Source organism: Rhinolophus sinicus, linkage group LG13, assembly GCF_036562045.2.
Source record: "Rhinolophus sinicus isolate RSC01 linkage group LG13, ASM3656204v1, whole genome shotgun sequence".
Taxonomy (NCBI): domain Eukaryota; kingdom Metazoa; phylum Chordata; class Mammalia; order Chiroptera; family Rhinolophidae; genus Rhinolophus; species Rhinolophus sinicus.
In genome coordinates this window covers 40,402,787-40,416,899 of record NC_133762.1, presented here as the reverse complement: position 1 = coordinate 40,416,899, position 14,113 = coordinate 40,402,787, and the positions used below count along the sequence as shown (strand labels likewise).

Below are 14,113 nucleotides of genomic sequence, written 5' to 3'. Positions count from 1 at the left end.
CAAGCTTGCAGTTGGTGAGCGCGTCGTTGCAGGGGTCTGAGCGGGTGCTCAGCTGGAAGGTGCAACATGAGGCACAGCCTCCCATCCACGCCAACCTCGTACTGTCCAGAGGAGCCCACACCACCTACAAGCCCATTGGGAGCACAGACAAGAACCTCCACATCTGGGAGTAGATGGGTCCCCTCTGTCTCCTGAGTGCACTGAGGTTTTTAAACTCACCAAGTCCCATTGTCCACTTCTGCTCATAGGTCCAGAGGCACCTGCTGTTACCTTGTGGCTTTTCTCCTGGGCTTCAAGGTGCTATTGGTGATGAGTTTCACAGTCACCTACATGCACAGGTGGTGGAACCTGTAACAGGTGAGTTGGGGGCAGGCTTTAGTCCTCACGGAGAAAGGGCAGGACATGCAAAAGGAGTCCAAGGTGCACCCACAGTCACATGGTCCCCAGAAGCCTGATTCAGCCTCATGAGAAGGTTGTGAATACTTTCATTTCCTCTAAATGTCTTTGAAATTATCAGAGGCTTCCAACTCTTACACATTGTGTAGTGTCCTGTAGTTTGAAGGTTTTTAAATTAAGTTCCTTGATTTCCTGGAGATGGTTGTCCAAAATGTGGAGGTGGGATGAAGGTCAAAGTTTGAGACCCAAAGTCCAAAGAGTCCACCTATAAACTATTACATATTTCAGTTTTTATTTGCTATCTCTTTGGAATGGATAAGAAAGTATTACAAAATCAGCTAATAGAACCTGTGTGAGGGACTTGGAGATGCTGATTAGTGGCAAAGAAGAATGTAAGTAAGTTCAGATCTCAGAAAGAAGTGTTAGGGTTTAGCGACTAGGGGCTTTATTTCTGATCTGCACCTCAAATCCAGACCAAAGAGAGTGCTGCCACTTGGGAGGTGCTCAATAAATGTTTGTGGAATGAATGAATGAATGCATTGGTGAATGAATGATTTTTCCTACAGCTCCAGCCTGCCCTGTAATACATTGCCTCCTGCCCTCTCCAAGGGGCTCAAGTACGGAGAAGAAGCTGCCAGGACCTGCAGGTTACCCAAGGACCTGCCCTTCACCCCGCCAGCCCCACCTCCACCACGGACATGCTCCCTGCACACACCCTCCTGATGTTCCTTCTCTCCGATGATAAAGCTGAGTCGAGGATGGACTTTGGTCGTGGGGACTCGGGCATGTCTGGACCCAGTGCATTGAGCTTCAACTGGTCCTGCTCCACCCAACAGAGAATCAAGAAGACAACAGGTTTCCATCCTTCCCTGATCATGAGCAACCCTTGATATTCAGAATAGATTTTACTTTGATCCAGAAGTTTTGCAAGTATGATTTCATTTTAACACATATATACCTGAAATCACTAAGTCGACTAAGCATTTTTCTATTCTGAAATATGTAATTAAAAATAGTTTTAAAAAATCAGGGACCCACCATCCTATCTTTACAAAATAGCAGCATTTTGCATTATGTTCTCTGTTCTTTTTGAAAATCTGTCCTGAATTTGGTGTTATCATTCTCCAGCATGATTTTATATTTTTACAATATATGTGTAAATCCTTAAGCAATATTTAATATTACTTTCCATGTTTTAAATTGTATATAAATGCTACTATATGTATATATCATTCTGGAGCTTTATTTTTTATGCTTAACACATTTTTGTGTGTTTTAATAATGTTGATATGCGTGGCTACATTTTATTAATTTTTCACTGCTCTACAGCTTCTATTGTAAGAGATGCTTCAATGTATTAATTCGCCTCAAGATGGTGTTGTTGATGCTTTATCCAATGTTTTGCTAGTACAACTTCACAGCAAACATTCTTTTACTTTAAATTAAATATTATTGGGGTGACAATTGTTAGTAAAGTTATATAGCTTTCAGGTGTACTCTTCTGTAATACATCATCTATGTATATTACATTTGACCCAGCAATCTCTCTCCTTTTGGCGTATACACCCCAAAAGTCTGAAAACACTTATCCGTAAAGATTTACATGCTCCAATGTTCATTACAGCTATGTTTACGGTGGCCAAGACACGGAAACAACCAAAATGTCCTTCGATAGATGAATGGATAAAGAAGTTGTGGTATATATACGCAATGGAATACTATTCGGTGGTAAGAAAAGATGAAATAGGACCATTTGTGACAACATGGATGGATCTTGAGAGAGTAATGCTGAGCGAAATAAGTCAGACAAAAAGCAGAGAACCACATGATTTCACTGATATGTGATATATAAACCAAAAACAACAAAAGAACAAGACAAACAAATGAGAAACAAAAACTCAGACACAGACAATAGTTAAGTGGTTACCAGAGGGTAAGGGGAGAGGGGTGTGGTAGATGAGGGTAAAGGAGATCAAATATATAGTTATACAAGTTCTACATATGAAAACTGGAGTTTCCCTAACCTCCCACTATTTTCAACCTCCAAGAGGAAATCATTTTCAACTGTTTTAGCTGAATTGTTAAGATTTTATTGCCATTCCTCATATAGCATGCTTCTATTGCATTCTTGATCTCTCACTCTTAGGCGTTACTATGGACTTCCCACGATGGAAGCTGGAGATATTGTTCTGTTGCTCCTGACCTCATGCCGCATATGCACACTTTCTATTCCCCATCACCCTGATATCATCACGTTATAATTTTGATAACTGAATAGTCAGTGTCTACACTGCAATGACCATGAGATGTGCATTTACAGCTGAATCTTGTAACATTCCCAGCCTTGCTCACGTTGATCTCTCACATGTATGTTTGTGTCACCACCACCATGACCAGGATGCAGAGCAATCCCGTGACCACAAAGGTCTCCCTGCGAGCCCTTTAGCATGACCCCATCCCCCCCATACCCCGTACCTGACCTCTGCAAATGCCACTCTGCTCTCATTCTATAATTTCGAGAAAGTGATATAAGTGGAATCATGTTCTATGTGACGTTTTGAGATTGACTTTATTCACTCAACATAATGCTCTTGATAAACTTACAAGTTGTCGCACATTGCTGAGCAGTATTTCCTTGTATGGAAACATCACACACCACAGTGTGACTAACTGTACACTTATTATTAGACATTTTTGGTTGATTCCAGTTTTTTGCTATTACAAAGAAAGCTGATATGAATATTCGTGCATAGGTTTTTGTGTGGATGTAAGTTTCATTTCTCTGACATAAATGCTTGGGAGTGTAATTGCTGGGTCATATAACTCACTTCCTCTCCTGAAAGAAGTCAGGATATGATTCCCTTTTTTGAATGCAGGTACTTTACAAATTCTGAGTTCCACATTGCACTTGCATTTGGGCTAAGATTTATCATGTCCACCAATAAAAGATTAGAAAAAGGAGCTATTTCACCGGAGACTTTTTTTCCTCCAACACTGAACCCTGGAGAACCCACTTCCTTCCTTCAGGTGAGTTGCTCTTGGTGAGGGTGGTGCAGATGAGGCCACAAGCCGGCCACATCCTAGGGTTCTGGGCTTGGGAGTTTGGGACACAGCCCACAACCACAGACCTTTCTTGGCCTGGGCTCATAAATGGGGCGTCACCATAAAGATCTCAGATGGGGTGAGCGACCCAGTGGAAAAGAAGAGGTCCCAGGCAGGGAGGAAGCACTATTGATTGTAGGCCTGTCCAAGTCTCTCTGAAATCTTAAGATGAATAAATCTTCACTCTGTAGCTACCTTCACTGCCTGATTCTATTTCACAACCTGGAAGCAGGAACTGTGTAGAATCTAGTAGCAGGTGACTGTGTCACAGCCATTTCGCCCACCTCAGACACTTCCTCTTATACAACAACAGGCGGGGCTTCGCTCCTCTCACAGAGCAAGAGAGTCCAGGTTCTCCCAGCTCACATGTGGACAGAGCAGGCTCCTCAGGCCTCCAGGATGACCGTCCCTGCCTCCCGGCCCCACCCCCCTCCTTGTCTGCTGCTGACTCTACTGCTGGGACTCACAGGTGAGCACGCCTTGGGGTGTAAACCCCTCTCCTACCCTATGGTCTTCCTGCTGCCCCTCGACTTTTAGGGCCTCCAGGAAAACACAGTGTGTCACCCAGTGTTCCCACAGAAGACTAAGGACTGGGCATTATCTGAGCATGAAATCAGGGGTCTCAGCATTTTATCTGGTGATCCATTGCCTGCGATGGTGACCAGAGGAATGAAAACAGATGATGCTTCAAAGCAGAACGGCGACAGCTCTGTGTGTATTAACTTGTCTAATCCTCACAACATCCCTGTGTGAGAACTATGACTATTTCCCCTAATTTGTAGATGAAGAAAATGAGGCAGAGAGAGGGACTTGCCCAATGTCACCTGTGTAAGGCAGTGAGTGGTTCAGCCAGGATTTAGTTTGGTCCAACCAGCTCCAGAGTTTGTTCTTTTAACCATGTTATGCTGCTCAGCTTCTCAGTGGAGGCTGATTGCACAAAAATCAGACAACACTGAGAAGCTACAGAATAGTTATCATCCACCATAGCCCTGTGATATCAGGAGAATTCAAATCTGCTGTGTTTACTCACACACTTTTGTTAATGATGTGTTGGGTTGGTCCTATGAGCCAAAATTTTTCTAAGCTTCAAATATGTATTATATTTTCACCTAATCCTCAAAACAACCTGTATGTTAGCAGGCTAGGCCACACGTTTATGTATACCGGGGGTGCCAGAAAATATATACCCGTGATTTGTATTCATCTTTTGTTGTCGGTATATATTATTTCAATTTTAATACAGTTTTGTTTTCTTTCTTAAAATGTGTATACATTTTTTGCACCCCTGTATATATATATTTGTGAATGCATGTATCTATGTGTGCGTGTGTATGTATCAGTGGCTGTGAGGAAGGGCACACACACATACACACATGCACAGAATTTTTGTAGCATCTTTCCTTCTCTTCAAATCATTTTTCAGTCTTCATGAAATGCACATGGACAGATGTTTGGTTTCTCTGTGTCTCAGCCACCCCTGCTCCTTTCTACTTCTCCAAATTTAGCAGTTATCCTCCCCCGATCTCTTAAGAAAAACATCGTTCTCTGTTGGTAAAATGAGTAGAACTTTTGTGCATTTCTATCTTGGAGTCCTTCTTCCGTGAGGGATGGGGTGAGGAATTAAGTAGGAAGGAAGGAGATCAAAGGTCCAGAGATTCCTGCGTGTATGAGCTGTACCTGTAATTATATCCAGATCCATATTTATATTTGTATGGATACTTGTGTCATCTGCTATCAGCTGAAGCCTCTGGAAATCTATTGAGTAATTACATTTCAATTTCTGGAATACTCACTATGTGCAGATACTGTTGGAAATGCCTAGGGATGTATCTCATGTGACCGTTATATCCAAGGTACATCTTCTCATCCTTACTTATAGATAAGAAAACAGAAATACAGAAAGATTCAAAGTCACTCAATGGTAAATGGTAGAACAGTGATTTGAACTGTGGAAGTCTGATTCTAGAGCTCATGGGTTTAACCATTACTCTTTTCAAAGGCCTGTGTCCCCACTTCCATCCTCTTGAGATTATAGGAGCTCTTGTGAATGGGGGTGGGGAAAAGTGGGTGTTGGGGAGAAGGTTTGTGGTTTTCTTCTCGTGGATTCTTCTGCTTTTTGCATATGCAAAAGTTGCTTTTGATTTTCACCAAGTTCTCTACTTGGGAAATTCAGTTTCTGACATAATTTCCACAGATTTACTCACTTAAAATAGGCTTCTGGGTCTGAGGGAGGTGTCTTACTCGGCAATTCACACATCATTCAATTATTTATTGATACCAACTATATGCCAGGAACAGTTAGCTTTGGGAACATGGGATGCTTTGGTAAATAAAAGACAAAAAGTAGCTGCCCTCATGGAGCTTATGTCCTAGTAGAGATATGGTAGTAAACAACAAACATAATAAATAAGTAAATAATATAGTATATTGGGAAGTGGTAAGGGAATATTAAAGTCTTGCTGGATAAGAGAATTGGAGGAATCTGTGGGGTAGATGTATTTTAAACAGTCTGTGTGGGCATCACTGAGAAGGAGAAATTTAAGTGAAGATTAAAAGAAGGTTGGGCGTGAGCCGTGTGGTTACCTGGGGGAAGAGCCTCCCTGACAGTGAGCAGCTTGTGCAAAGGTCCTGAGACTAGAATCTTCCTGCTGTGTTGAAGGATTTGGGCTATTGCTCTGAGTAAAATGGTTGCTGTTACAAAGTTTTGAAGACAGAAGTAACATGAGCTAACATGAGTTTTTAATTATTCTAGCATTTGTTTAAGAATAGACTACAACAGGACATAGAGAGAAGCCACCAGAGCATTTCAGAGGTCATCGCATTAATGTGAACAAGAAAAAGTGGTTTGCACCAGGAGAGTAGCTAGTAGAGATAAGGGAAAGAGGTCAGATTTGGATGCAGCTGAAGGGGAGCCAACAGGATTACCTGATGCATAGGATGGGGGTGAGAGAGTAAGAGTCCCAGTGTTTGGGACCTGAACACCTGGAAGAATAAGGGTGCCGCATCTGAGCTATAGAGGGCTGTGGGAGAAATTCAGGAGTTCAATTTTGGACATGTTGACTGTGAGGTGTTTATTGCGATCCTAGGAAAAATGTGAGTGGACCATTGGACACGCAAGTTAGAGTTCACAGGAAAGAATGGGCCAGAGAGGTAAATATGAGGATTATAGATGCAGAGATGGCAGAGTGTTTGCCATTCCCTGCTCCTCTCAGTACTGATGCCTCTTCTGTCCTCCCTCCTCCATTCTCGCCACTTCTTCTCCAAGATTCATTCACATTTCTTCCCATTTTTGTCTTAGTAGTTCAGTTTCCCCGCCCTTAATCTTCTCCAGACTTAAAAACCCAAACCTCTGATGTTCTCTGTACCTAAGAACCTGCCCGGTGAAGGTATGTGGCATCTTAGGAGGCGTATTTGGTTACAAATGTTGCTAAGTGGGTGGGTTTCACCAGCTCTCACTCTGCAAAAGTGAACAGCTTTTCCTTGAGGAAAAGCTAAGAAACAGAAAAGAATGCAGGATTTATTTGTGGTGCCACTGATTTATAACCCTGCCACCAGAACTCATGCCTGTTTTTTAGGACACTTCAAATAAGAAGTAAAGTTTTTGTATTTGTCTGTGTGTCCAGAGATTGCTAGTCACTGAGGCAGTGAAATCAAAATGGAAAGTCTTAGACCTAAAGGTAAATAATTGGTCTAAATGTAACTGTGTTTCTTCAAGGCATAACTCATTTTCCAAACATAGTCAACCGCCCACAATTCTCTTCAGAACCCAAGTTTGAAGTGAGCTGTTTTTTCGCTTGCTTATCCCCATTTCAGTGCAGGTTCTCAAATCTACCAAACTCTGGAACCACACATTTCGACTTTTTTTTTTCCTTGAGTCATTTAGTCCAACACAAAGTCTCTCATGGGGCAAAGTCTTGTTTTAGCACATAATTTTTATTGTGGTAAAAGATACATTACATAAAATTTGCCATTTTAACCATTTTTAAGGATAAAATTCAGTGACATTAAGTTCATTCACAATGTTGTGAAACCATGACCACTATACATTTCCAGAACCTTTTCAACATCCTAAATGGACACTCTGTACCCATTAAACAGTAAGTCCCCATTCTTCCTTGCCCAGCCCCTGGTAGCCTCTATTCTACTTTTTGTCTCTATGAATTTTCCTGTTCTAGGTGCTTCATACAAGTAGAATCATATATTTGTCTGTTTATATCCGGCTAATTTCACTTAATATAGTTTTAGGGTTCATCCATGTTATAGAATGCATCAGAATGTCACTGCTTTTAAGGGCTGAATAAGATTCCATTTTACATGCGTACCACATTTTGTTTATCCTGTATCTGCTGATGGAAGTTGGGTTGTTCGCCCTGTCTTTGGCTATTGTGACTACTGCTGCTATGAATATTGATGTACAAGTGTCAGTTTGAGTTCCCGCTTTTAATCGTGGGGGATATAAACCTAAGAATGGAATTGTTAGCTCATAGGATAAATTCTATGTTTCACTTTTTAAGAAGCCATCACTGTTTTCCACAGTGCCTGCACTATTATTATAATCCTACCAGCAAAGCACCAGGGATCCCATTTCTCCACATCTTGGCTAAAGCTTATTTTCTGTTATGGCAACTGGTTTCTGTAACCATCAGGAGAGATGTATGTTGTAGACAGAACAATGCCCCCCACCCCCGAGACGTCCATGTCCCAATACCCAGAACCTGTGAATATTTTACTTTATATGGTGAAAGAGATTTTGCAGAAGAGATTAAGACACCTTTTTTAAAGTTCTTACTGTAGGTTTATTGGTTATGGTTTATAATACTCTGAAGATAATACCCGACTTGAAACATAGGTATGAAGTTAATTAAGTTGGGAAAATATTAACCACTCAATTAATGGTAGGTACTACCATTATTTGCTAATACTCCTTGGGTAGCAATTTGCAAAAGTCTTATAACAATATTAAATATTGAGACTCTTTTCATACTTTTTTCCAGGACTTTATGCTTAAGTTAAAGCAATGATCTTTAAAATAGTTTCAATACATTATTAATTATGAAGTATTTGCCTATCAAAATATCCTCTTGTAAGAGAGTTATTTTTTTCTATATCAGACTTCTGAATTGAAGCTCCAAGGACTCGAAATTAGAATTTTGAGTTTCAAAGGTAGTCCATATCTCACCTTTAAAAATAAAATTAAGATGATATTACTCCTTCTAAAAATCGCAAAACTGTTCAAGTAATTATTTCAAATAATGGCTCATTTTAACATCTGCCTGCCCTCTTGACTATGTTCTTATAGTAAACATTATCTACCATACTGATTACATGTTTTGGTGTTTTTTTTTCAAATCAATCCTACTTCTGCCATTTTCTCAATTTGCAGAGTCAGATTATGCTACATGAGGTAACGTGTTTGCAACAAAACAAAAAGCTGTTGCACTCAACTCATATGTGCACCATTTCCCCCACCCTGAAGTCTTTCGTATTTACTTGAAATAATCATATATATTAGTGTAAACAACAGATTTTAAAAGAGATTACGCTCTTGTTTTGTGAACGTTTAAATGGTTAATCTGAATTTTGAAAATGGCTTTTCAAAGGAGAATCACTGATTTTAACTTAGTTAAGTTGGAAATGAACAGAAGTTATTACCCTCTCAAAGTTCAGTGGTGATACGCATGTATTCCCATGGACTGGTGCCCAGCCTCAAACATTACATGTAATTTAGCACTGCTGATGGGAGCCTTCCCTGACAGAGATCATGTAAATTGTCCTAGGGGTCTGGTTCCAAAGAACTATCTTAACTCAGGGATGAAGTGCAGCTGAAAACTTTTCTTGTAACCTTTGGTAATGTCATAATACATAACCTTCTTGATTCAATCCAATTAGGTGAAATAAATACTTCTGTACCAATAACATGCAGAGTACACAGAGATAAGTAAATGTCAAGTGGCACTGTTCAGAGGACATTGACACACAGGCTCACCTCAGTTTTTTTGTTTGGTTTTCAGGATGCTATAGCCTTTGATTGGTAGTGGATAACTAACTGCTTTGCTCTTGCTGCTTCTGATTTTCTCTTTGTCTATCTTTCATATTTTAATCATAATGCATCTTGGTGTGGGCCTCTTGGGGTTCATCTTGTTTGGGATTCTCTTTGCTTCCTGGGATTATATGTCTATTTTCTTTGTCAGGGTAGGGAAGGTTTCCATCATTATTTCTTCAAATAGGTTGGTAAATCCTTGCTCTCTCTCTTCTTCTGGTACCCCTATGATGTGAATGTTGGTATACTTGATGATGTCCCAGAGGTCCCTAAAACTATCTTCATGGGGGTTTTTTTATTCTTTTTTCTTTTTGATGTTCTGATTTGGTGTTTTCTGCTACCATATCATGAAAATCACTTGATTCAATCTTTTGCTTCATTGAATCTGTTGATTCCCTCTAATGTATTCTTCATTTAAGTTGTTGTATTCTTCATTTATGACCTTTTTTTAATGTTTCCTATCTCCATTTTTTATGTTTCCTATCTCTTTGTTGAAGTTCTTCCTAAGATCACTGAGCATCCTTATAAACCGTGTTTTGAACTCTGCATCTGGTAGATGGTGTGTCTCCATTTTGTTTAGTTATTTTTCTGGAGCTTTGTTCTGTTCTGTCATTTGGGACATGTTTCTTTATCTCCTCATTTTGGCTGCCTCCCTGTGTTTACTTCTATGTAGAGCTGCTACATCTCCCAGTACTGGTAGAGTGGCCTTAAAATAAAGTAGGTGTCCTATGGGGCCTAGTGGGGCTGTCTCCTGGGTCACCTGAGCCAGGTGTTCTAGGTGTGTCCCTTGTGTGGGTTGTGTGTGCCCTTCTGTTGCAGTTGAGCCTTGATTGCTATTGGCATGTCAGTGGGAGGGACTGACCATCAGACTGATTGGTTGTGAGGACTGGTCGTGACCCTACAGAGCAGGATTCAATTTAGCAGTGCTCTGGTGCCTGCTGAGTCTGCCCTTTGGGTGTGTTGTTTGTGGAGGTGGTTGGGTGGTGCTCTGCTGTGGTTTAAAACTGGCCATTGGGTGTGTTGGTTATGGGGCCTCTTGGGGGGTCTCTGGTGCAGACCAAGGTCAGCTGCTTCCTGTGCCCTGCCAAGGGCCACTTTGTATGAGCTATAAAGTGACTTCATATGGTTACCACTTGTGCTAGGCTTGAAGGTGCCTGGGAGAGGCTAAGCTGTGAACTGAGGCTTGCTGTTAGTGCTGGGCTTGGGGCTGCTTAGCGAGTGATACTGAGTATGTCCAGGTCAGATGCTGCTTGTTTGGGGTTTGTGAACCTTTGAGATATTTTAGAGTCATGGTGTGGGCTCTGTGAATGAAAACTGTTGCTGATAAACACTTGACAAAACCTACAGGATCAGATTAGGAGAGTTCACAGCTTGAGTCAACACAGGCTGTTTGTATGGAAAAGCCACTGGAAGCAGCTTGGATGAGCCCGCAAGTTGGGTGGAGTGAGATCTCAGGGAATCAGCAGGGCAAGGTGAATGGTGTTGGCCAGGTTGATGAAGACTAAGATATAGTGCCCACCTGTGCATGCTGGCTTGGTGGGGGGTGGGATCAACAAAGGAACAGTGACTTCTTCCAGAACTTCTGTCTGGGAGAAAGCTGCCCCTCCAGCCCTCATCCTGAAGCCAGACAATTCAGTTCCTCCCCAAATGCCCCTGGCATTTTTCAAGCTGCTGCCCCAGTGCTGGAGCTCAGAGGAAGTGATTCCATTGGTGAATAACTTTATGCACAGGCCCTTTAAGAGGAATGCCTGGGACTTCAGGAGTCCTCCATCTCACTCAGCCACAATCATCTCTGGTTTTCGCAGCTGGAAGTTATGGGGATTTCTCTTCCTGTCACTGGAACCCTAGGCTGGGCATTCTATAGTGGGTCTGGGACCCCTCACTCCTCAGGGGGTACTTCTGCAGCCAAGATATCCCTCCTGATTTTTCACGTGGGTGTGGGATCAGCCCATTCCATGTCTCTGCCACCCCCTCCAGTCTCCATGTGGCTTTGTCTGTATTTCCTTAGTTGTAGGACTTTTGTTCAGCTAGACTTCAGTCTGTTCTCAACGATGGTAGTTCTATAGTTTAGTTGTAATTTTGATGTGGTCATGGGAGAATGCAATCACAGTGTATATCTACTCCTCAATCTTGACTGGAAGTCTAAAACCCTTATTTGGGGAGATTATCCTAGATATTCAAGGTGGGCCCAATACAGTTCAAGGGTTCTTATAAAAAGGAGGCAGGAAAGTCAAAGTTAAAGGACAAGTGACAACAGAAGCAAGAGGTTGGAGAAATAGGTGGGAAACATGAGTACAGGCATGTGGACAGCCTCTAGAATTTGGAAGAACATGGAACAGAGTTTTCAAAAAAAATACAGGTTGGTTGACACCTTGATTTAGGATAAGTACCATCAATTTGGGCTTCTGACCTCCAGAACTATAAAATAAAAAACTTCTGTTGTTCTAAGCCACTAACATTTTAGTACTTTCTTAAGGCTGCATTAAGAAACTAATATAACATGGTTATGCTATGAGAAAAAAAATCCCAGGAACCAGAAATAATGTTTTACTTCCTATTTACACTACATGTTCATTGTGTGTTGGGATCTCTGCACATCATTTCCAGGCTGATGGGACAGACCCCATCATGAGCATGAGGACCTCTGTGGAAGAGGGGAGGTGAAGCATAACGGTTCTTGCAGTAAATGCATATCCCACAAAATACATTCATCACCTCTGCTCGCAAATCATTTGCCTAAAGAAGTCTAATCATCCCTCCCAATTCGAAGGTCCAGAAGTGCAACAATCCATGAAGCCAGAAAGTGAACAGCCTGAAATATTTGGGGAAGCATGACACTTCCAGAGACGGCTTAGACACTCAAACCCACTCTCTATCACCTCACTTAACCTCTCTATGCCTGAGTTTTGTCATTTACTATAAGGTCTCACATTACAGGCTTGTTGTGAGGATACATGCAGGGATATAATATATCCAATGTGCTGAGCTCAAGGCCAGCTCATGGTGTGGGCTCTGTGAATGAAAACTGTTGCTGATAAACACTTGACAAAACCTACAGGATCAGATAAGGACGAATAAATCACTGCTGTGTTTCCCTCCAGGAGGGGCAGGTGAGAAGGAGCTGCAGGTGATTCAGCCTGAGACGTCAGTGTCGGTCGCAGCTGGAGAGACGGCCACTCTATCCTGCACCCTGACTTCACTGCTCCCCGTGAGATTTATAGAGTGGTTCAGGCAGACAGGGACAGGCCAGGAGCTAATCTACAGTTCCAAAGAAGGCCACTTCCCCCGAGTAACAAGTGTTGCAGACGTCATAGGGGGAAATACCATGAACTTCTCCATCCGTATCAGTAATATCACCCCCGCAGACTCTGGTACCTACTACTGTGTGACATTCTGGAAATGGTTAGCTAATGTGGACTTTGAATATGGACCCGGAATTCAGCTGCTTGTGAGTGGTGAGTACAGTGGGCATCTTTCGTATCCTTGTATATGACAACAAGTAAATCAGAACACCCTCCACTGTTTTTTGTTGTTGTTTATTTATTTTTGTTTGTTTGTTTATTTGTTTTGAGCAACACCTAGGAATCAGGTGCTGAAAGGGGTGCTTATATCCACAATCTGATTCATGGTCTAATTTCACCCCTTCTGTGTATTAGGGACACTGAGGCCTGGAGACGTCATGCTATTTGCTCAGGCCCCATGGCTGGCAAATGGTGGGAACAGTCTGGAACCCCCACCTGCCTGGCTCCAGAGCCCTTGCCTTTTCCAATCCCATCCAACCCCTTGGTTCCAGGGATGAGGGAGCTGAGAGGCTGAGTGACGTGCCCATCACAGGGCAGACCTCACCCTTGCCTCCAGAGAGTGCTCCCCTCAGTGTGGCCGGGCTTCTCCTTACTGACACTCACTGAGTACCGCTGGGGGCCAGGCTGTGCTCTGGGTGCTGTGGCAGCAGCAGTGAGCAAAGCAGGCAAAGCCTCTTTTTCCATGAAGCTTTGTTTTCTTCCCTCCAGTGAGGAGAAATCCACCCAGGGCAGGGAGGGGGAGAACGTGTTTCTTTATTTCATCCTCAGCACCATCACACTGAGAAGGAATTCCTAAGAGGCATGGACTCAGTGTTTTCTCTGACAGCCCTGGTTGGAGGAGGTGCCCAGAGGTTGGGCGGTCACTGTGGTTCTGCCTGAGTCACACAGTCACTGAAGCCTCTGAACAGAGTTGGGTCATCTCAGAATATCTGTCCCTCACCCAGGGAAGAGAATCCCCATGTGAGTTACTTCGGTGTTGCCCCATTGAGGCAACAGATTGCTCATTTAGGATTTTCTGCCACAGGTGCAGGATCCTGAATCCTGGAACGTCAGCATACAAAGGATCTTTAGACCATCCAGCCCAACCCCCCATGTATAGATGGAAGCCTGAGGCCAAAGGGTGACAGAGAACTTGCCCACAGTCACATGGTCAGTGATTGAGGGGATTGCTCCAGAACCCCATCTGATTCCAAGCTAGCTCCTTCCTGCCCCAGAGAATGGACACTGTTACCATTGAAGAGCCTGGTGCACAGTAAGCACTGAATTAAAGCTC

At 42.5% G+C, this 14,113-nt stretch overlaps 1 protein-coding gene across 4 annotated transcripts in view; it reads left to right on the top strand.

Moving 5' to 3' along the window:
- The first annotated feature begins 215 nt into the window (after positions 1–215).
- LOC109460105 (signal-regulatory protein beta-1) overlaps positions 216–14,113 on the top strand; it is a 28,335-nt gene continuing 14,437 nt past the window's right edge. For 2 of the 4 annotated variants that reach the window (XM_074317250.1, XM_074317251.1), the window contains exons 1-4: positions 216–357; positions 963–3,423; positions 3,812–3,967; positions 12,640–12,993. In XM_074317250.1, the coding sequence (XP_074173351.1) occupies positions 3,865–3,967; positions 12,640–12,993 (457 nt within the window). In that variant the 5' untranslated portion in view covers positions 216–357; positions 963–3,423; positions 3,812–3,864. Of the gene's footprint in view, positions 358–962; positions 3,424–3,762; positions 3,968–12,639; positions 12,994–14,113 lie in introns of those variants that run through there. The other 2 variants (XM_074317252.1, XM_074317253.1) reach the window with 2 other exon arrangements.